Below are 24770 nucleotides of genomic sequence, written 5' to 3' on the forward strand. Positions count from 1 at the left end.
CATCTCTGCATGCTTAAATGAACTTACAGATGCTTATACAGACATATAATATTTATATTTAAAAAAGGTTTCATTATAGATTTCTTCATTGATTGACTGTGAGATGTCATGGTTCTGCTTTCTGATACTGAGACATGTATTTGGTGTCCTCTTCCGCTGGAGTTACAAAATAATGTTTATTGCCCGAAAAGCACTACGACTAGTACTAGTAACTAGAGTTCCAACATCTGTACCATTTTTATAATAGAAATGTCCACTAGAGAGCGGCAGGGAGCAGCAACAACGGAGAAATGAAGCTCACTTTTCATAGCGGTATTTGGTCATACTTTCGATGTTGAAAACCAATAACAGAAGTTTTAATATGCATTTTATAATATGCATATGCTACATTGGCAGAAACCTGATTCTAAAAGCTAAACCTTCATTCATTTGTCTTTAATTTTCAACTTTTCCAAGACACAAAAAAGGAATAGCACATTTATTGGACGTCCCATATCAATAAATACACATTCCACACTTTTACCAAAATATTCCAGAATTAACTGCAACTGGATCACAAAGTGTGAGGAGGAACGCGTGATGGTCACATTGTTAATGTCATCCCCCCCACCCCAAACAAAAGGACTATTGCATCATCTTACAGCAAATAACTTTATTGTCTTTTTTGTTTTTTTGGGGGGTGGGTCTACTTTAAAAACAAATTAAATCCAAAGTTGAACAATAAACATGTTTGGTTTTTGCTTGACAGTAGAAGTACACAATTTCAACAAGATGTAAAGATCAAAATAGACACCCTGTAATTCAGTTGAAATATAACAAGTTTGTTACTTCGCATTTGCGACAGTGATATTATATTTATAAACCCAATGGCAACATTAGGTACACCTGCATCTCTAATAAGATCCAAAATGTATGCTGTAGTCAGTCTTTACAAAGATAACAATGCTCAGTATCAGTGAGGTATTAATTTAATAAGTATATTATTGCCGTTGTAGTTTGCAGAGGCGTACAACTGTGCTACGGTGAGCTTTTATTTTTAACCCACTCGTCTTGATAAATAAGGTAAATATTATTTCTCCACTTCTCCAAAGTGCAAACAATAATAATGTCAATTTAACCAAACTGTAAATCAAAGCTATGTACTATATCATTTTTAAAGGCATGCCTTTTAATACAACTCTCGTATTGGCCCTTATTAGATTCTGCGGGCGTGCGTAATGAAGCTGTTGCATCATTTCTCATTTTTCACAATCAAGTAAACATGCTAAATACCAAAACAAAACACAAAGCTTGGAGCCACAAAACGCAAGAAATTATTTCACAACTAATCTGATTCATACATATTTTTTTCCCTGCCATCACTCCAAGCCCTTGACATGTGTCACTTTGTATATATTGCACCAGAAGATTATATTGCATAGGATGTAAGCTGTAAAGCAGCTCCTTATTGCCCAGCCATAAAACTGTGTGTGTGTGTGTGCATGTGCGTGTGTTTATTTAAATATACTATGTCCTCCAGCAAGCACAACTCCCCCTGCTGGTGGGGGTTTTAGCACTGTGATCCACACACGTTTAGTGTTAATATAAAACAAACAAACAAACAAAAAATGTGTGCTTGTAGCCTGCAGGAAGGAACCACATTTTAGCACTCCTGGTTGTCACTGCAAGTGGAGGTGACGCCAGCCTTGGACAGAAAAAGCTTGCCACTGGGACACACGCACACTTCAAAGAGACCCTCGGCATTCCCGGAAACTCCTCCTTGGCTCTGGGGCAGATTGGCCATGCGCACCGTTTCAGCATCCAGCACCAACTGGACAGCAGAGAAGGACCATCAATAGGAACATTTATGTTTCCAGTGAGGTCCTAACAAGTAAAGGGTCTCTTAAGGGAAGTGGAATCGTATTCACAGATTTTTGGGGAACCTATCCTCTGGGATTCACTGAAAAACTCACCTATTCACTGTTTTTTGTGCTCAATCCAAGCCCTGTCTAATGTAAAAGTATTGTTTTGGCGCCATCTTGTGGCTACTAAAAACTAGTAAAGTCAAGTGGTGTTTCTGGAGTTGTTTCCGTAGTGGCTTATGGGGCGCTTATGATTGAACCTTATTAACTCTGCCTAGCAACAAGTGACTAAGCTAGGAAAAAGAACTTCAAAAGAAATTCAATCCATCAGTATTTCTAGATGAAAATGCACCTCAGTGCTTAAGTTGAGAAACAAAGATTTTTGGTGTTGTCTGTGCAATTTATAACCGTGCCATTGAAACAGAAATGTTTTGCACTTTAGTAATACCGTGTACTGTACTTTTCTTGGTATATAGTAAGTGGCTGGGGCTATTTTATATTTAATACAGAGCTCAGTTGAGAAAGTAGCACGTATAAATTAGCTTTTTCATTTCCTTCATGTATGTCTGATTTGCTCTTGCTGTCTGATGTCTTTCCAGGACCACATTTCTACCCGTCCCTATTTTGTCATTCAAACTGCATAAAGGGCGTGTCCAACTGGACCAGTTGTGATTGAGCCTTATGAATTCTGCCAAGCAAAAAGGGACCACACCCGTTTTCTTGGTATGGAGCCCCCTTATGTAAATGTTTTGAAAAAACACCACTGTTTCTTCCCTACAACCATACATGTTGACATCCTATTGAGAGACGAGTGCGTCTCTTACCAGTCCCACGCTGGACTGCAGGATAACGTCCATGTTGGAGGCCGCTTCGATGTTTCCAGCCAAGGCTTTTAAATGAACTCCCTTTGGAGCGTCCATAGTGAGTGAACGAGTTGGAGATTCCAACCTGAGGATGAAAAGAAAACATTCCATTATCTTGGAAGAGCAGAGTCCATCAGTCATGTTGGGATTGGCTGGCGGACTGACAACGATGCGGCAAGAGTGCTCACCTCAGGTCTTTGAAGAGCTCCGACTTGAGGAGGGGAACCTCCACTGAATGTTGGAACAGAGCTCCTTCAGGACCTGAGAGGGAATACATAAACACAGATGACACTGGTTTTCACACTTTTTGTATATTTAATACACACCAGCAATCAGTTTTTGGTTTTGTTTTGTTTTGTCTTAGGAATACACATGCACACAAACACATATATGTTTCCATCCATCCATCCTCTATCTTCACAAGCGTCACGGAGGCCATGCCAGCCACCGTCGGGCGAGAGGCGGGATACACCCTGAACTGGTCGCCAGTCAATCGCAGGGCACATATAAACAATCAACCATTCGCGCACACATTCACACATAAGGGCAATTTAGAGTCTTCAATGAACCTGCATGTTTTTGGGATGTGGGAGGAAACCGGAGTGCCCGGAGAAAACCCACGCAGGCACGGGCAGAACATGCAAACTCCACACAGGCGGGGCCGCGTTTTGAACCCCGGTCCTCAGAACTGTGAGGCAGATGTGCTAACGAGTCTCCACCGTGCCGCCACATATATTTTTGAAAAACCATTTTCAATAAATTATCCAGCCATCTATTTTCTACACTGCTTCTACTCATTTGGGTCACAGGTGAGCTGAAGCCTATCCCAGCTGTCTTTGGGGAAAAGGCGGAGTACACCCTTGCCTGGTCGCCAGCCAATCGCATGGCACATGACATAGACGCAAACAAACATTCACACCTCAATTTAGAGTCTTCAATGAACCTAACATGTTTTTAGAATGTGGGAGGAAGCCAAAGTACCTGGAGAAAACTCACACAAGCACGGGGAAAACATGTAAACTCCACACAGGAAGGTGTGTAACAAACCCTGAACCTCAGAACTGTGTGGTAGACGTGCGTGCTAACCACTTGGGCGCCATGCTGCATTTAATAAAATTAGTATAATAAAATAATTTCAAAAAATGTCTGACATTCTGTTTGTACTTGTTCTGTATCCAGGGGCAAGTTGTTTTTCATTTCAATGTGACTGGACCATGACATTTTTATTGGGCCAGTCATGAACCGTGAGCCTTATGAATTCCACCTAGTAACAATTGCCGTGCTGGGTTTCCAGGTTGGTGCCCCAGTGGCGTAGGGTGGTGACCTCATATTTGAAAGGGTTGCTTAAAAGTTGAAACAAGTGTCTTGACAGTTTCCCCTCTTCCCCAACAAGTTTAAGAGTCTGTCATGGAGGTAGTTAGCTATGAGGTCTCCTGTGGAACCAAGACTCTCATTATGTCCCATTTAAAGGGAATGAGAGGAGCCGCTTTGATTGGCGGCGAATGAAGTCGGCTGTAAACACACCCACAGTGGCACGGCCCGTCCGCTCTCGGAGAAAATTATCAACACCGGTCGAACCTGGTGCAGAGTTGCACCTCTCGCCTTGTATTTACGCCGGTCACGAAAATGCCAAAAGTTAATGGCAGTGGTCTGGCTTCATAGTCTTCAAGGTCCAAACTGCAGCATGCGTGCGTTTGCGAATGGATAAAGTGATGTGCAAAGCCACAAAGCACAACAACTCTGACTTGCTTTGACTGTTCGTCTGCGTTGCCAAAAATGTGCAATAACTATGGTGGCCCGCAAGGGTTATGAAAAAAATAAAAATAAAAAAAGGCTCAATACTGGACAAGTGGAAGAACTTTGGCAGCTACAGTGCTAATGGGACGCAAATATTTTACTTGCCCAAGTTGCTGTCATATTTTCACGTCATCAAATGCTCATCTGGACCTATGGACAAAAATTCCCACACTCAACATTACTTTCGGTAGATGTAGCAGTCAGGTGTCCCGAGATTTTGCCGCACTGTATTATTCAAAGTGAGCTGCCTTGTCAGGCCTGCAGCCTTGTGGGAAGAGGAGGGGAGCTGACCTCCACTCACTTTAACTCAAGTGAATGAGCAGATGTGAGCCGGAGACAAATGAAGGGCGACAGCAGAGAGTCAATGAAAGCATCACAATGCCGAGCCAAATGCGTTTCCTCGGGGTGCACGAGCTTTATTTGGACTGCGTGCAGTAAAGTGACCCCGGGCGTAATGTAGCTAGCGGCTGACACTCCCCTCAACATTAATCAGCCAACACAGTGTGAGGTCACTGACGCGCAGCAATACACACAGTTGGAGTGAAGAAGAGAACAACACTGCATGGGAGATGGGGACAATAATGACGTGATAATGTGCTGTGATGTGTGATTTATCTTTACAGAATGCAGATAAGAAAAGCACTCACTTATTTTGATGCACAAATAGAGATTTCACGGGACCAAATGTTAGCCGTAATAGTGTAGCTATATGGCACTGTGTGTAGAAGAAGAACACACACACACACACACACACAGCTATGTGGCAAGAAGGAGACCTTCAATCTCAATCACCCTTTTTATTTCTATTCATTTCATTTTTGCTTTTGAAAGTTTCTATATGGTGTAATTATTTGTTTTTATTACTTATTTCATTGTTTTATATTTTTTATTCAGAAGTCATTTTAAAATTAAAATAATAATAACTATTGAAATAAATATAATTTGAAAGCGTTTTGCAACTTGAGCAATTCCATTGTTCTTTTATTTTTTGTGATGGAGAATTTGTCTGCCCTTTTAAATGAAACTTTATTTATATGATGATGCGATTATTCTTGTATATTATTGTTGTATTGTTAATGGCTTATTTAAAAAAATTGAATAATGCTATAACTATAAAAATGATACTCACAAAGCTTTTTTTCAACCTGAGCTATGCTATCTTGTCGTTTTCTGCCTTATGATGCAACATTTGTCTGCCCTTTTCTACTGTAGTCCAGTGTATACATTTGATTTCATTTTGTATTTTAATTAATATATATAATTTAATTTGTAACAGTTGCTTTCTTGAATGTTTAAATGTAATTTATTATTATTGTTATTATTATTATTTTTGTACCTACCTGTGATGCGCAGTTTGTCTGGTCCAATCACAGCCTGTTTGTCATCTGCAGAGAACAGCATGTTGTTGTTGGAGGAGCTGATGAGCATGTTTGGAGTGTGTCCTTCAGCCTGTTTTGGACCTGCAATGACATTTATGACCATTTAAAGTCATTGCATAAGTGTATCTATATAGATACAGAAAACACAAGAGTTAATATTTGATCATTGGTCCATGGTGTCATCCAGACATAGAAATACTAAATACAGTTCAATTCAACATTTATAGAGATCCCAGTCTTTTGTGTATTGGTCAGACAAACGAACAGATACAGCAATGTCTAATGCGTGCCACTTTTTAATATGACTGTTATTTGTTATGATCACTGACTTTGTGCCTGCTCTCATATGTGAATGGGTGAGTAATGTAACTTTATTAGATCAAGTTGGGTTGAGTTAATTTTGGGTGTGCCTTCTCACGCAGCTTCTTACCCACAAACATCCTCCCTGTGACGTCACCATTTTCATCGCGGGCATTGAGGTAAACGTTTTCCGTATCCGAGTGTACAAGTAGTGGAGAGTCCTGGAATGAGAGAAAGTTTGCATCATAACGATGACAGAAAAACATATTCTGTAAACCTGCAAAACAAACCATACAAAGCAGTGATTCTCAAAGTGTGGTACAAATACCACAAGTCGTACGAGGGCTGTCTCTGATAGTACACAAAAGAATCACTGACTTAAATGTTCAAACTAGGCCTAATACTACAGTGGCTTGAACTATTTTCTTAATTCAGCATAGTAGATTTCTTAAATAAAGTTCAGGTGTATTTAACTTTTTGTTTTCAAACATTTATTTAGGTACAGTTTTTATGTAACTTCTATGTGCCTCACATTTGAATTAAATAATTCATCGTTTAAGTACAGCTTCTTAATTTGCTTAGTGCTAACGCAACATGAGAGCTGTCCTGGCTGGTCCACCCGTATTATAGACCACTGAAGTAGGGGTTGCCATGGCAATGACATAAATGCTATTCTCCTTATTACAAGCCAAATGAAGCTGTGAGTATACCTGTATATAAGGTCCGTCTGTATTACACATTGTTGCTCTACTTCACTCGTTATGGTAGCAACGCCATTGGTTGACTGTAGACTGAATTACCTCAAGTATGGCAGCCGACTGTATACTGTACTTTCTGATTAAAGGTTTTCAACAAAGCAATTAGGTTCTAATCATAAGGTCAATTTAATTGTGTTTTGAATGACATTGAATATATATAGCGGCACGGTGGCCGACTGGTTAGAGCGTCAGCCTCACAGTTCTGAGGTGCGGGGTTCAATCCCCGTCCCCGCCTGTGTGGAGTTTGCATGTTCTCCCCGTGCCTGCGTGGGTTTTCTCCGGGCACTCCGGTTTCCTCCCACATCCCAAAAACATGCATTAATTGGAGACTCTAAATTGCCCGTAGGCATGACTGTGAGTGCGAATGGTTGTTTGTTTCGATGTGCCCTGCGATTGGCTGGCAACCAGTTCAGGGTGTACCCCGCCTCCTGCCCGATGACAGCTGGGATAGGCTCCAGCACGCCCGCGACCCTAGTGAGGAGAAGCGGCTCAGAAAATGGATGGATGGATGGATGAATATATATATATATATATATATATATATATATATATATATATATATATATAGTGGGTACAGAAAGTATTCAGACCCTCTTAAATTTTTCACTCTTTATTATATTGCAGCCATTAGCTAAAATCATTTAAGTTAATATTTTTCCTCATTCATGTACACACAGCACCCCATATTGACCAAAAAAACGGAATTCTTGAAATGTTTGCATATTTATTAAAAAAGAAAAACTGAAATATCACAGCGGCACGGTGGCCGACTGGTTAGAGCGTCAGCCTCACAGTTCTGAGGTGCGGGGTTCAATCCCCGCCCCCGCCTGTCTGGAGTTTGCATGTTCTCCCCGTGCCTGCGTGGGTTTTCTCCGGGCACTCCGGTTTCCTCCCACATCCCAAAAAACATGCATGAATTGGAGACTCTAAATTGCCCGTAGGCATGACTGTGAGTGCGAATGGTTGTTTGTTCCTATGTGCCCTGCGATTGGCTGGCAACCAGTTCAGGGTGTACCCCGCCTCATGCCCGATGACAGCTGGGATAGGCTCCAGCACGCCCGCGACCCTAGTGAGGAGAAGCGGCTCAGAAAATGGATGGATGGATGAAATATCACACAGCCATAAGTATTCAGACCCTTTGCTCAGTATTTAGTAGAAGCACCCTTTTGAGCTAATACAGCCATGAGTGTTTTGGGGAATGATTCAACAAGTTTTTCACACCTGGATTTGGGGATCCTCTGCCATTCCTCCTCACAGATCCTCTCCAGTTCTGTCAGGTTGGATGGTGAACATAGGGGGATAGCTATTTTCAGGTCTCTCCAGAGATGCTCAATTGGGTTTAAGTCAGGGCTTTGGCTGGGCCATTCAAGAACAGTCACGGAGTTGTTCTGAAGCCACTCCTTTGTTATTTTAGCTGTGTGCTTAGGGTCATTGTCTTGTTGGAAGGTGAACCTTCGGCCCAGTCTGAGGTTCTGAGCACTCTGGAGAAGGTTTTCGTCCAGGATATCCATGTACTTGGCCGCAATCATCTTTTCTTTGATTGCAACCAGTCTCCCTGTCCCTGCAGCTGAAAAACACCCCCAAAGCATGATGCTGCCACCACCATGCTTCACTTTGGGACTGTATTGGACAGGTGATGAGCAGTTTCTGGTTTTCTCCACAGTGATCTTTGCGTTCTTCTTTACCTCTCTCGCCAAGCCTCTTCTCCCCCAATTGCTCAGTTTGGCCGGACGGCCAGCTCTCGGAAGGGTTCTGATCGTCCCAAACGTCTTCCATTTCAGGATTACGGAGGCCACTGTGCTCTTAGGAACTTTAAGTGCAGCAGAATTTTTTTGTAACCTTGACCAGATCTGTGCCTTGCCACAATTCTGTCTCTGGGCTCTTCAGGCAGTTCCTTTGACCACATGGTTCTCATTTGCTCTGACATGCACTGTGAGCTGTAAGGTCTTATATAGACAGGTGTGTGGCTTTCCTAATCAGGTCCAATCTGTATAATCAAACACAGCTGGACTCCAATAAAGGTGTAGAACCATCTCAAGGATCATCAGAAGAAATGGACAGCACCCGAGTTAAATATATCAGTGTCACAGCAAAGGGGCGGAATACTTATGGCTGTGTTCAGTTTTTCTTTTTTACTAAATCTGCAAAAAATTCAACAATTCCATTAAATGATTTTAGCAAATGGCTGCAATATAACAAAGAGTGCAAAATTTAAGGGGGTTTGAATACTTTCCGTACCCACTGTGTATATATGTGTGTGTATATATATATATATATATATATATATATATATATATATATATAAAGGCCATAACATCATGGAAATTGGAGAACGAGATATGATTTTGGGTCAGCTTGGTGGGAGAGAGTGGTTAGCATGCCCGCCTCACAGTCATGTGGATTCCCTAGTTGTGTCTGAAATCGTTCACTCACTCATTACTCCCTACTCCCCACGTAGGCTTGCACTATATAGTGACCTCATTCATAACACCTATCGGACACTACACAGCGTTCTGCTAATGACATCACAGCTGCCGCACGATAACAAAGTGGGTTTAAAAAAAAAAAATTTAAATAAAAAAAAAAAAGGTTGCTGCATTATTAAAACGTACTGTTATTGTACATTGCTATAAAAATGCCAACAATCGAAGCTTTGTTGAAGTTGCTTACATTTATACGAAAAATTAACTCCATCCTTCTGCGACAAATCTCATCCCGCCATTCTTGTACCTCTTCTCTGAAGACGCAATGCATTATGGTATATCACGACTCGGTCAGTACGTTTTACGATTTGGGAAGTTTTGAGTGCACTATATAGGCCGCTAAATTTGATCCCTAAGCATTCGGACATCACTACAAAATATAGTGCACTATATAGTAGTTAGTGAGTGAGTGAGTGATTTCGGACAGCACCTGTGTGGAGTTTGCATGTTCTCCCCTTGCTTGGGCTTCCTGCCACATTCCAAAAACATGTAAGTTAGGTTCTTTGAAGAGTCTGAATTGGCCTTAGGTGTGAATGTGAGTGTGATTGGTTGTTTGTCTATATGTGTCTTTTGATTGGCTGGAGGGTTTACCATCTAAAGTCAAAAGAAAAGACCTACAGAAAATAAATGGATGGACACCATGTTTGGCCCAAGTACGGTTTGTCACACATTAAATTTGATGAGGACACAAATAAAACGGTAACTTGTGTTCTGTGTCAAAAAGGGTATCAGACGCAGACGGAGACTGATATTCTTCTGTATAAAATGCTAAAGCAGGCAGCATTTAAAAGTGAAGGGACTCACTGAATCCAAATGTCAAACACAGAACAAATGTCTTGATAATGAGGCCTATAATGCTGCAAAAATGTTGCCATGAACACGAAAACCTATAACATGTAAACAACTGCAGCAAAGTGTTCCCATGTGCTGCTCGTAGGCGGGCCGTAAACCACGTTCCCACCGCAAACATCCTTGAGGTTCATCGGAAGCTCACTGCAGGAGCACGTGCGCGGCGGGAGACTTCGGGAGACTGGTCCCCATCCAAACTGCCTCGGAGCGCTCGGAAAAGACGGTTTTCCAGAGAGCAAGGACGCACACATTCCAACAATCAGGCAGCGGGGTGGGGGGTTGGTTCAACACAAGAGGGAATAATGACAACTTTGCTGGATGGCCTAATTGCCAGGGAGGGAAAAGAGAGCAGAGAAAGTTCACATACTTCCCTGGAGTGGATCTCTTCAGCGTAGAGGGGCAACAGGAACTCGGATTCGCCCGCCTCCAGCTTCACGCCATCGGAGTGGACTTGCAGAAGGCCCATTCCCTCCTAAGGTCACACACGACACAGAATCAGCTCACACGAAGAGTACGCGTCAGCTCAGTGGCATTTGCATGCAATGCTGCATCTGATCCAGCAGGTGACAATGCCATGAAAAGAAGTAGGTTATTTGCTCTCATATTGTACTGTCATTGAATTGAAATTGTGTGCAGTATTCCCCGCATATTCACCATTTCCAGCACACAAAGGAACATATTTGTCAAATTTCTTGGGAGAAGCTATCCTCCGTTACTTGCTGAAAACTCATATATTTGCTTTTTTTGTGCTCAGGCCAAAGGTCTGTTTTGTTCAAAAGTATTGCTTTGGTGCAATCTGGTGGAATCTTGGTATCAAGGAACTATGTTGAAATGAGGGTAGGAGCTTCATTTAGACAGGCCATGCCTAGTCTAATAAAAAAAATATATAGAATACATACTGTACAGTATATAGATATTCATATAGAAAAGGAAAAACTAAATGGGAGCTACAGATCTACCTGGAGGTGGAAATGGCCCTGAGGGCGGATGAGATTTGCGCGGAATTCCTAAAGGCTCTGGATGTTGTGGGGTTGGCACGCCTCTGCAACATCCCATGGACATCGGTGACAGTGCCTCTGGATTGGCAGACTGGGGTGGTGGTCCCCCTTTTCAAGAAGGGGGTATGTTCCAACCACAGCGGGATCACACTCCTCAGCTTCCTTGGTAAGGTCTATTCAGGGGTGCTGGAGAGGAGGGTCCGTCGGGAAGTCGAATCTCAGATTCAGGAGGAGCAGTGTGGTTTTAGTCCTGTTATGTGGAACAGTGGACCAGCTCTACACCCTTGGCAGGGTCCCCGAGGGTGCATGTGTTTTGTGGATTTGGAGAATGTGTTTGACCGTGTCCCTCGGGAAATCCTGTGGTGAGTACTTCGGGAGTGTAGGGTACCGAACCCCCTGATACGGGTTGTACGATAGGTGTCAGAGTTTGGTCCGCATTGCCAGGAGTAAGTCGGAACTCTGGTGAGAGTTGCACTCCACCAAGGCTGCCCTTTGTCACAGATTATTTTCATAATGTTTATGGAAAGAATTTCTAGGCACAGCCGAGCCGTAGACGGGGTCCGGTTTGGTGCCCTCAGTATTGCATCTCTGCTTTTTGCAGATGATGTGATTCTGTTGGCTTCATCAAGCCGTGATCTCCAACTCTCACTGGAGCGGTTCGCAGCCGAGTGTGAAGCGGCTGGGATGAGAATCAGCACCTCCAAATCTGAGACCATGGTCCTCAATTAGAAAAGGGTGGAGTGCCCCCCTAGGTCGGTGATGAGATCCTGCCCCAAGTGGAGGAGTTCAAGTATCTTGGGGTCTTGTTCACGAGTGAGGGACGAATGGAACGAGAGATCACCAGACGGATCGGTGCAGCGTCTGCATCACTGCAGACGCTGCATCGGTCTGTTGTGATGAAGAAGCCGCTAAACCGAAAGGTGAAGCTCTCAAGTCTGGGCTTCCCGGCTAAAGCTACTGCCCCTGCGACCCGACCTCGGATAAGCGGAAGAAAATGGATGCATAGATATATAGATATATCTATATCTATATATCTATATATCTATATATATATATCTATATATATATATATATATATATATATATATATAGATATATATATGAAGCATCAATTACATGTGCATATACAGTAGTGTAATTGCTTTTGTTTTGGCTTTTAAAAAAAACGTTTTAGTACAGTATGTAAAAGTTATATAATGAATCACTGAGTTGTCTGTTCATTTTCAATACATACAGAGCCATTTGAAGAGAAATTGAAAGTGAAAGAAAAACAAATACTTGCTCGTGTCTTGTGGTTTTTCTAAGCTGCAATTTATGCACTATATTTCATGTAGAACACCAGTGACAAAACACATTAGGCCAAACAATGAGTGACACGCACCGAGTTGAACCACATGACCCTGAAGATCCAGATGGTGAGGGCCAGGTTGACCACCAGGATGATGATGAGCAGCAGGACAAACAGGTAGAGACAGCGCTTCCGCCAGCCATAGATGCCAACCTTGTATATGTGCTCGGGCACAGGTCCGGGCACGCTGCTGCCCTCTGTGCTGGTCTCGTACTGCTCACCCACCATCTGCTATCTGCTGACCACAACAACATTATCAGGATACACGGTTGAACAAGATAACAACAGGAGAGGAAAAACTGTATTGTACTCATGTTATATACTGTAGATCCTCAAGCACATTTACATTGCACTTGAAAATGACTTCATTGGGTAAATGTGCTAAACAGTAGTTCACTGTAACGCATGGTAAAAGTCGTACTATTGTGAGCGAAAAGTCAGAATAAAGAAAAAAGTCATATTTCCGATTTAAAAAAAAATCTACATATATATATATATATATATATATATTATGTTAAAACATAATGAAAATAGATAAATATAAGATAATAGAAACATATTATTGTGAGAATAAAGGTTAAAAAAAACTTTGAAAATTGTAACATACAAGAATAAACATACTTGTAAGAGGAAAAAGTCTGAATATTGCAACAAGAAAGTCAGAATAAAGAGAGAGCATCTATACTGCAAAATGAGAATAAATGCACAATATTAAGGGGGAAAAGGGGGGTGAATAAAAATTCTGAATTGGATTTTATTGGATTTCATGAGATTGTGCATAACTGTAGGTAATACAGGCTTGAAATTGAAAGCCGCCTTGCTAAATACAAATAGATATCAGTAAACATACATTTCTTGAGAGACAAAGAAAGCTGTTGACCATTCTGAATTGCATTCGCGTGCTCGGACACACCCAGTGCAGATCTGACTCATTGTGCCGACGGAAAGCTTGACAGCTTTTCCAGCAGTTTAACACTAAAATGGAAAGTCAAACTTGGTTGATTAGAGAGGAGAGGCGGGCTCCTGAGCAGCATATAAAGCAAAGTGCACACAGCAGCAGCGACAAGCTGCTGCGAAGGCAGATGGAGGTCCAGATGCGTCAACGCAGCCTGGCCTCCCGTCAGCACACTGTCAGCATTGCGCACTGTGACAAGAAGCGCCCTCAGAGACACGTTTACCACCGACTCAAACATATTGGAGCCAAGGACTGCGCCAAAGGAAATATGTTATTTTGTCACCATTGCTCTGCATTAGGAAGCACAAGAAGACTGTACAGCAGAGACATTGACAATACAATGTCTTCCGTGAATAAGATGATGGCGCACCCATAAACTAAAACAAAGATTACAAGAGCTCATTTGGCCGGGGAAAAAAATCCATTTTGAGAATGAAGTCATAATAGCATGAGAATGATGTCAAATATGTTTCCATATTACAATCAATAATGCAATATTACAAGATATTACAATCGTATTATAAGAATAAGATAAACAAAAATACATGATTCAAATCATACTGTTTTAGGAGAAAAGAGCATATAATATTATTTTTAAAAAAGCACAATAGAGCCCAAATTACGGGGAAAAGGTTGTCATATAACAATTAAATATAATTATATTACGGAATGAAGATTATGCAAAAAAACAGAAAACAAACAAGGTAGTAAATGCAAATGAGAGTAAATGGATGATTTTAGGGAATGTAGTCATATTTTTGTCATATCTCACAAGTGGGTTGTCTACACGGAGGCAACCAATCAGAAGAAAGGGAGCGGTCTTAGCCAAATATGGACAAAGGAGATACAAAACTGGGTCAAACAGAAGTAGCTGTCAGAGGGACCTTTTCTGGACACTTGTATGACAAAACCAAGTGAAATTGACATTTTTATATTAAGTCCATGTTAAAGAGTCAATCTATGGCGCTCTAAACAGCCCAAATATGGGACCTTTAAGGGGATTAAGTTATTATATTAAAAGCAAAAAAATGGCCATTTATTTCTTTAATGATATCATGATGATACGGCCTGTGCTGATACCCGATGTTGTGTCCAGTGAGTGAAACTTCTTCATTAGTAGCTTCAAAGTGGAAAACAAAATAGAGACGTAATTGTGCTCCAAGTTAATGACGCGGCTTATAGCTATCGACCAAGCGTAAACCAGGTCCACGTAAACACATTGATCACTTCTAATGGAGTCGTTCATTTTGATCTTAATGAAGGCGACCCAATGACTTGAAATGAACACATTATTTGTGCTGAAGCGTCACTCAGCTCCTTTGACGCGCACACACACACATACACCTACACGCACACACGCTGAACATTTCCTTAGCAACCAAACAAAAACAGCCCCCAAGCTCCCCCAGCTGCCAGGAATGCTGAAATTGTGGCACGCCAGCTGACATTTTTCAGGGAAAATCATTTCCCTTAAGTGTATGCTTTTATTTTGAAGCCTGCCAGTCACGGAAGTGTGGTCAGATAGTCTGTGGCAGTGAATCCCTCTTGTACCCTCCATTAGCCGCTAACCTCTATTGGTACACAAAAGAATCAATGAACTAAATGTTCATGTTTTAATTACACTACAGTACATTTTTAAGTACACTTCAGTTGTGTTTAAGTACATTTCCATTTAATCTTTTAAAAGTGTTTGTTATCAAACATTTATTTAGGTACAATTTGTATTGAACTTTTATGTGGAATACCTTTTAATTGAATCATTACTTAAAGACTGCATAATGTTTCAGTGTCTTAAAATAATATTAAGTATACTTTTTAGGAATAAAACCGTTGCATTGTTTTTTGATGAACACTTGTGCCAACTACACTACTGTATTTTAATGTTAGTCATTATGGTGGTGCTAGGAGAGCTTAGTATTTTTTGATGTGGTAATTGGTGTAAGGAGTTGGAGAACCACTGGTCTAAGGAAACACAAAAACTGCAAGGCAAGTTTATTCTGTCTACTCTGTGTCTGACTTTAATTTTTGTAATTTTGTCCGGTAACTGTATTCTTGTAATATTACAGTATAATTTCATCACGTGACAACATTATTGTCTTCAATTACAACTTTATTCTGGTAACTTTAGGATTAATTCTCACAACTTTATTCTTGGAAGGTTAGGATGTTAACTTTGTAACCTTACTTTTTTCTGTTAAAAAACTGACTTTTTCATAGAACTAAAAATTTTTATGACTTTCTCCAAGTAAAATGTCGGCTTTATTGTCGTAACTTCATGACCTTTTCAAGTAATATTACTTTTTGTTGTAACTTTATAACTTTCTGCACATAAAATCACAACTTTATTCAAGTAACCATTGGAGTTTTTTCACATTCTTTTTTAAGTAACTTAAGTTTAATGTAAGATTATGACGTTGATCTCATACAATTCAGACTTTTCTTCTAATAGTGCAACTCTGACCTGGGCAACATTGCAACTTTAGTTGAATTACCTTACTTTTTTCTCGAAAATGTTAATGTAACTCGTAAGATCACGTGACTATTTTTCTCATAACATTAAATGTTTATTCTCGTAAATTTACTACTTTCTTCACATAACATTACTACTTGCTTTGGACAACTTTACAACTTTTTCCCAAGTAACTTCATGTCTTCTAGTAACAACTTTATTTTCATTTCCGCATAACTTTGACTTCATTCTTGTTAGATTGCTACTTTTTCTTGCGTAACTCCATGATTTTGAACACTTTTTCAAGTAACTTTTTTCTTCAACTAGTATGACTTGACCTCGCAGTTCTGAGGACCCGTGATCAAATCCAGCCTCACCTGTGTGGAGTTTGCATGTTCTCCCCGTGCCTGCGTGGGTTTTCTCCGGGTACTCCGCTTTCCTCCCACATCCCAAAAACACGCATGTTAGGTTAACTGAAGATTCTAAATTGCCCGTAGGTTTGAATGTGAATGGTTTTTTTGTTTATATGTGCCCTGCGATTGGCTGGCAAGCAGTTCAGGGTGTACCCCGCCTCCCGCCCGAAGATAGCTGGGATAGGCTCCAGCAGCCCGTGACCTCTGTGAGGATAAGCGGTAAAGAAAATGGATGGATGGACAACTTTATTATTTTGATTTTAGAACATAATATTGCAACTTCCTTCATTAGCCTTATAACTTCCATCCCTCCATTTTACAAATGGCAAATACTTGGCAAATAAAGATGATTCTGATTCTGATTCTAATTCAGATTTGTCATACCGCTTATCGTCACTAGAGTCACGGGCGTGCTGGAGCCTATCCCAGCTAACTCTGGGCGAGAGTCGAGGTACACCCTGAACTGTTCGCCAGCCAATCACAGGGCACACATACGCAAACAGCCATTCACACTCACATTCACACCAACGGCCAATTTAGAATCTTCAATCAACCTACAATGCCAACCATCTTACAACTTTTTCTCAACTTAATTCTTTGCTGCTTTCAACTTTATTTTCATAACATTACAACTTTATTCACCTAATGCTACAACTATATTCTTGCAGTACTAGGACTGTTTATAGTAATATTATGACTTTTTCCTCCTAGTATTACAATGTCACGTAACGTTAGGACTTTTTTTCTTGTAACTTTACAACTTTTTCTCATATTTTTAACATTTTTCCTCCTATTGTTGTTTCCTCCATGTTAAGCAACCTTAAATTAAAATCAGAAAACAGCAAAACCTCAACCCAACCGCATGACTGAAGAATATGTATTCCTTAAATCGGAACCAAAACTGAATGGAAAAAGTCCTGAAAGGATTTAGTAAAAAAATATCCACTCAAGAAGTGGACTTCCCGTCTTACACTCTGATGGCTCACCTTCTATAAATAGAGGACTCTGTACTGTATTGTAAGTGCATTTTAGAAAAGGCACCACAGGACACACACACACATTCATACACACTAGAATGGTTTGGCTCATGAGCATATTAAACAATCAAATCAAAATATAACTCACTCTGACATGTTGTTTAAGTTATTTTTGTGTTGCTCCCCTTTTACGGCAACACTGTTCACTTGTGTGCCATCAGAACTCAGCGTGAGGCGTGGAGGTGTCAAAAAAAGAGGTCAAATGTCACACGAGAGACTCGCTGACACACAAGAGTTTGGAAAGGGAAAACAACAAGAGAAGCTACTTACCGTGGTCGTGGCGAGGCTCGCTCGCCTTCTTTTCTACGTAACGGGAGCTCGGCGAGCAGCAGCAGGAGCAGCGGTCGAGCTCCTCGCACACGTCTGACAGCCGCTCAACAGCTGCGTCTCATAAATCCACTTATGCGCCGCGCCTGACACCAGACGGCGCTCCCGCTGCCCGCGGACCTACAATACTCTGCCTCTCACTCTGCTATGCACTGGAACATTTATTTGAGAAAGGGGGAGAGAAAGAGAGAGAGAGAGGGGGAATGAGGGAGGTGGTCAGTGCACATTTATGAGCCAAAATGGTTTTCACTGTTGTTCTTTAAATCGGCAGACCCCAACCTTTTTACCACCACGGCCCATGCGCACTCACCAAGCCCTGTTTAATATAAAAGTAGTGCTTTGCCTCCATCTTGTAGCATCTAAAACAGGGGTCACCAACATGGTGCCCGCCGACAACAGGTAGCCCTCCAAGGACCACATGAATAGAACATGGGCCTGGTTTGAAGTATGTCACCAGTGATGGGGCATTGTGATTTCCTAGGAATGTGGAAGTGATCATTTGAAAATGTTAACACTTGAAGAGATTCAGTGAAATAAAGTGTTGCATGTTGATATTGTTTGTTTGTATCACTGGTGATGATTATTGTGAGAGATTATTAATTTGATCATTGTCGTCACATAGCTGAATATAATTAACGGCACAAATATCAAATATAATTAAAGGTCATTTGTTGTTTCATTTTAAGTTGTTATTTTTAATTCTTATTCTTGTATGATTATGTTTTTTATTTGTTGTTTCAGAAGTGTGTATCAAACTGGTATCCATCCATTTTCTTCCGCTTATCCGAGGTCGGGTCGCGGCGGCAGTAGCTTTAGCAAGGAAGCCCGGACTTCCCGCTCCACAGCCACTGCCTCCAGGTCTTCCGAGGGGATCCCGAGGTGTTCCCAGGCAAGCCGAGAGACGTAGTCTCTCCAGCGTATCCTGGGTCTCCTCCCAGTGGAACGTGCCTGGAACACCCCACCTCTCACCGTGGATAACTCCAGAGTGGAAGAGAGTCTTACCCCTCCCAAGAGGACTGGTACCAGAGCCCAAGCCGTGTGTGGAGGCGAGCCCGACTATATCTAGTCGGAACTTGTCAACCTCACACACCAGCTCGGCCTCCTTCCCTGCGAGGCGTGAAGCCCCAGACAACATAGCTCCTAGGATCATTGGGACACAAACCCCTCCACCACGATAAGTTGAAGGCTCAATGTTGGGCAAACTGGTATCCCTATGAACTAATCAGTAACCAAGAAGTAGCTCTCAATTTTAAAAAAATGTTGGTGACCCCTGACCTAACGTATATCACAATAGTGAGTACACCGCTCAAATTTATGTAAATGTTTTATTTTAACTTTTCATTGGACAACGCTGAAGAAATGACAATTTGCTACAATGTAAATTAGTCAGTGTACAGCTTGTTTAATAGTGTAAATTTACTGTCCCCTCAAAATAACTCAACATACAGACATTAATATCTTAATCATTGGTAACAAAAGTGAGTACACCCGAGTGAAAAATGTCAAAATTTGGCCCAATTAGTAATCTCCCTGGTGTCATGTGACTCATTAGTGTTACAAAGTCTCAAGTGTGAATGTGGAACAGGCGTGTTACATTTGGTGTTAAGGCTTTAAACACCTCGTGGCAAAGAACTCTGAGGCTCTGAAAAAAAATATGCTCTCCTTTAAGATAGCCCTGGCTATAAGAAGATTGCCAACACCCTGAAACTGAGCTGCAGTACGGTGGCCAAGACCATACATTGGGCTAACAGGACAGATTCCACTCAGAACAGGACTCGTCTCACCATGGTCCATCCACCAAAGAAGTTCAGTGTACGTGCTCAGCATCATATCCTGAGGTTCTCTTTGAAAGCTATAAGAACATATTTCTGAAAAGGTGACAAGCGTACTCACGTTTGTGAGTTAATGGTACTGTGACATTGTATTGTACAAAAACAATAATAATTACTGTACCTGTATGTGCTGTAGTATTTGTGTGTTGGATGGGAGCCTGGCCTAGGGGCGTGGCCTAGTGAGTGACGTCAGGAGCTGGAGCTTAGTTGAGGTTGAACATATGGGCATGTGTTGGAGGCCTACAGCAGCTCCTTACGAGTGTTCTCATTTTGTATTTGACTGTTTGTTCCGTTCAATAAACTTCAGAAATTGCCTCGGTGAATTTGGCTGTCCTTGCCCACATGCGAGGGCATTAGACTGGCTTAATCTTGTAAATTGGAGCCCTCGTAAAATAATTAAAAAATGAAACTTACCCTTTTGCCGAATGTAGTTGTTGTAACTAGTGGGAGCCCTACGCTTGGTTCTCTTCAATGAGCCGGGTCCCATCTTGGGGTAATGGGAGACAATGACACGTGTAGTGTAGGATATTGGAAATTGAAGTAAGGTATTCTGTGCTTATTTGGCATCTTTTTAAGGCTTCTATGCTTCATTTTTACTTTAATTGATTCCAGTTGTGGGAAGGAACAAAGTAGAGACACCTTTAGATTTTTCAGGCATCTCTTCTTCACTTGAGTATTCATTTTTCTGAAGATTTTTTACTTTGACTTCCTGCATTTGAAAACACATCTGTACTTTCTACTCCTTACATTCTAACGTCAACTTTACTTTTTTCAGTATAGAAATTACTTATGAAAGTTTTAGTTGGTGAGGTTAGTGTTGGCTTTTCAAGAAACAATTTGACCTTAAAAATCAGCATGACTACATTGGCATTTAATAAGGAAACATGTTTTTTCTGCTGTTGCTATGGCAACCTCATACTCCCTACATATTGGCATACAAGCCAGGACACCACTTTAGGCATGAACCCTTTTTCCTTTTTATATAGTGATGGTCTTCATTAGGGTCAGGGTGAGCTGGAGCCTATCCCAGCCTAGACCCTTGATAGCAGAGGTTTTGTGCTTGTACAAAAACAGCAGGCCTGTTTAGCACATTTGATTGTTAAAATGAGTCATGTAGCAGTCAATATCACCAAACCTCCATGTTAGGACGTTGGCTGAGCAACAGCAGCTGGAGGTCACACCATGCTGACAGACTCCATCACAGTCACTCATGCCTCCAGCAGCCATCTGACAGAAAACATGTTCATTTGGTAATACTGCTTATCAATATCTTATAGCGACTTCACTGCCTGTGGCTTTAAAGGATAAATGCGACACATAAATGATGAATTTCTAAAGAGGCACCCAGTTAGAAATGATCTACCATGAACTGAAGAAAAGACCACTGGATGTCCCGCTGTTCCCTGTGTGCTGGATGGCATCTCAGTACAGACTGGGTGTTGCACAAGACACTTTTAACACATCTTTAATGAACATTTTAACATGCAAAAGTGTAAGTTGCTTTGGAAACTTAACTTTCAGTGCCTGAAATAAGAAATCAAACAAAAAGCAAGGGAAAGCCTTCAGATCAACTTTTTGACTCCTTAATAGGGAGCTTGTCTTTTAAGTGTAATTAATGTACATCTCAATGAATTTGAATATGGTAGAAGGGTTCATTTATTTCAGTCTGGAGATTCTTTTAACACTTGGAAAAAATACTTTGAGGGCAAATTCCTGCTTAATTTCTACATTAAAAACCATTTACATTGTTTCTTGATTGTTTGTTACATGATATTCTAGTTTCTGGTGAATTTGGGGTTTTCATTTGCTATAAGCTATAATCAAAATTATATGTCATTTAAAAAAAAAAATCATGAAAAAAATTCTGTTACTTTATGTAGTGCATCTTAGTAAAAGTTAAAGTTTTTTAATTGAACTACCAAATTAAACACTTTTGACACAATGCTAATTTATTTATGTACCTGTACATCAGAATGTTAGCTGGCTACATAGTGTTTTTCCATAGTAGGATACCATCATATTGTAAGAACAATTTATGGCACACCAAGTTGCCCTGAGTGGGAAGGTCAGAATGTTACATTGGCACATGACAGGCAGACAAGCATTATTCCACTCTTAAAATATATTTGGTTGCATTATTATGAGTGTAGAGGATGAATTTTATCTATTGCAAACAAAGCAGTCCAGGATTTGTCTTTCCATTTTATTCACCTTCCATTACGAAGAGCACATCAAAGGAAACAAACAGGAGAACCTGAAAAAGAGAAAGACGGCAGGTGAGCGGAGGCTTCTTGTGAAGCAAACCTGGGCATCCATTTTAAATAGTTGTTACCTAATTATGCTTTCTCTGCTGCTGCCTCCTCATCTCCACCCTTGGTGTTACGTGTGTAGATGAGCTGGGCTCTGTGCTTGGACACCAGCTTGATCATGCCTGCAACAACACAGCGCACACATTTCAAGTTATTGAGTTCCATTTGGATGTATAGTGTATGTGGAGCATGCAAGCAGCAATTGCCATTGGGTGATGTCAACCGTCACCCACAACTATCCCAACGGTAGCAGATGGGAGTGCAAAATGCCTCCAGCAAAGTAGCACACGTGCATATTTATATTTTAGTAGGACACAGCCGATAAAATGCTGTGGTACAAGCTTGATGTTTCATTACAATATTGTGGAAAACGAGCGCATGATCATTACCTCGAATCCAATTTTTCGTTTTAATGATTTCTCGATAAAAAGGCACGGTAACAACCTAATTGCACCAAAACTGTTTTGAGAACTCGGGGGGTGACACAAACTTAATTTTGGGGTGGACTTGGGTGACCTAGATCCCCTACCGTTTAACGTGGTAAAACATTTTGCCTCTAAGGACGTCCTACTGTGGAACAGTCCAAGTCGAAAGCTCATAAATGCAAAGTTCCTCCACAATTTGGGGGGGGGAGTATCATTTTTCAGTCAGCATCATAGAATTAACTTCATTTTTAGCTTTTTTCATAGGCAACACTGAACAGCAGGAAGGGAAGAACTTTAAAATATATACCCACTGAAAGTAGAAAATGTGGCTTTGTCCTGCGTTTCTGTGCTGTTCCAGTCCACTTTTTGTAAACAAAGGACTTGCCTTTGAACGGTGTCACGCATTTAAGTCCAACCCTTTGTGACATTTGACAAAAACCAAGAGTGAAGACCGAACTTGCTATTCCCTCTAAAAAACTGTCTATGGCACGTGTTGATCTCAAGGCTGGGGCCCAGATCCGGCCCGCCACATTATTTTTGTTGCCCTCAAAAGCAAATCCAGTGTGCCTACTTCATGTTTCTTGCTAAATTGATTTGTTTTCATTTTGGTAGAAAATGTGTACAATAACTGCTAATTTGTTTCACTCTTTACAGATGACAAGCATTACAATTTTTTTCCCCACCAAATCTTGTCCCATTAAGGTTGTCAATATTTCCTGACCTAAAATCCAATTTGTAAAAAAAAAATATTTTTTTAAAAATGTGGCTACATTACATAATACGAAGAGGTGATTATATATTTATTATGCATTTCACAGTCAAAATGGCTCTTTGAGAGGATACTGATTACGATGTGGCCCATGATGAAAATGAGTTTCACACCCCTGGTATGGTGAAACTTTGCACACCAAAACAAATTAAACTTAAAAAAAATGTATACGTTTAATTTTAAGTCTTAACAAATTGAAGGAGGTTGGGCAGCATCACTTACTTGATGGTGGTCACAATACAAGGTACCACATTATTTTCTTTTAGTTGTGCATCATGGAGGCTCGTTTCTCCCTTTATGCTTTACAGTTGAGACTAAACATTTAGGTGAGAGGATGACCTTTAGAGAGCAGTTCCTGCAGGGCATTCCTGGCCAGGGAGCCCCGGATCTTCAGCCTTTCAGACACAACAGCGGGCGTGATAAGCTTGTAGTTAGGAACTTCTTTGTACAACTTTTCGTAGGTGGCCTTGTCGAAGAGGATCAGGTTGTTGAGCTTATCCCTCACTTTTCCCTTGGACCACTTCTGCTCACAGACAACAAAACAACATGAAGTGCTGCCAGGAAAAACACTGAAACATAACTTCAGTACAAGGAGGTCATACCTTCTTCTTGGCTTTGCCTCCTGACTTGTTGACTGGGTCCTTGTCCTTCTTGGACTTCCCAGTATCCTTCTTCTTGTCTGTCTTGGGAGGCTGAAAAGTGGAGATGGTTAGCCATTCGAACTGAGGACTCTGCATCTTTTTGGACAATTGTTGTTTGTTGTTGTTTTTTGTCAATGTCTTTATGTCTCCAAAGTGTTCTGTAAATTGACTGTCTGTTGTACTAGAGCGGCTCCAACTACCGGAGACAAATTCCTTGTGTGTTTTGGACATACTTGGCAAATAAAGATGATTCTGATTCTAAAACTTGCATTCAACTCCATGTTAAATAGTTGAAATCAAGAGATGTGTCAAATACGTTTAACAGTTTCAACTAAGCCTAGGTAGTCGTACAAAAATATGTTCCATTTAGTTATGAGAAACCACCTAAAATACAACCAATTGTGAGTACGAGAAATCAAACCTCTAGCCGCTGCTAAGGCAGGCTTGGGCACATCACCGGCCTGTCGAGGCCTTGTTAGTCTCGCCAAGAACATTAACACTTTTGAAAGATACTGTTAGCAACATTCGAACATATCTGTCAAGTAATATGGCAACTTAATATGGGGAGTACTACAAGTACGACAGTCATTGTTTGGAGCTATTAGAAGGTTTCCTCACTCACAAGGCGTGTGGAAGCGTGGCGGAATTAGCACATATGCTCACCAGCGTCTGCTAGTCTTGTTTGGTCGTTTGCGACCATTTTACTCTAATGAAATTAAGCACACTTGCTTCACTGTACATTCCGACTGTTTATACGTCAATGGGAGTCGTTAAACCAGTGAATTCGTTCACGTTGACTCGTTTAACACGTCGCTAGCCGTGCTCACCATGTTTCCTCGTCAAGATGTCGGAGCGAAAGGAAGTGGGCCCGTGCAAAAACCCATTGGACTACCCGTATATGCGAAAGTGGAGGATTATGGGAATTGAAGTTCTCTTTGTTTCCATACTGTTTTCGAATTAAAATGCGGATAACAACTACTTTTCAGCACACGAACCA

The 24770-nt window shown here is 41.0% G+C and overlaps 2 protein-coding genes across 2 annotated transcripts; both read right to left on the reverse strand.

Annotated features, from left to right (window-relative positions):
• Positions 1 to 632: 632 nt before the first annotated feature.
• Positions 633 to 17944, reverse strand: sgcg (sarcoglycan, gamma). Its single transcript, XM_061781972.1, has 8 exons — positions 17741 to 17944; positions 12650 to 12851; positions 10638 to 10742; positions 6311 to 6401; positions 5842 to 5961; positions 2893 to 2965; positions 2666 to 2789; positions 633 to 1810 (listed from the first exon to the last, which is right to left on the reverse strand). The coding sequence occupies exons 2-8, from the start codon at positions 12842 to 12844 to the stop codon at positions 1643 to 1645; spliced, it is 876 nt and encodes a 291-aa protein (XP_061637956.1). The 5' UTR covers positions 12845 to 12851; positions 17741 to 17944; the 3' UTR covers positions 633 to 1642.
• Positions 17945 to 21818: 3874 nt separating this feature from the next.
• Positions 21819 to 24746, reverse strand: rps25 (ribosomal protein S25). The gene is made up of 5 exons (XM_061780932.1): positions 24601 to 24746; positions 23735 to 23824; positions 23472 to 23655; positions 21962 to 22060; positions 21819 to 21883 (listed from the first exon to the last, which is right to left on the reverse strand). Exons 1-4 carry the CDS (start codon positions 24601 to 24603, stop codon positions 21966 to 21968), a joined length of 372 nt encoding a protein of 123 aa, XP_061636916.1. The 5' UTR covers positions 24604 to 24746; the 3' UTR covers positions 21819 to 21883; positions 21962 to 21965.
• Positions 24747 to 24770: the final 24 nt, after the last annotated feature.

Source organism: Phyllopteryx taeniolatus, chromosome 8 (genome assembly GCF_024500385.1).
Source record: "Phyllopteryx taeniolatus isolate TA_2022b chromosome 8, UOR_Ptae_1.2, whole genome shotgun sequence".
Lineage (NCBI taxonomy): Eukaryota > Metazoa > Chordata > Actinopteri > Syngnathiformes > Syngnathidae > Phyllopteryx > Phyllopteryx taeniolatus.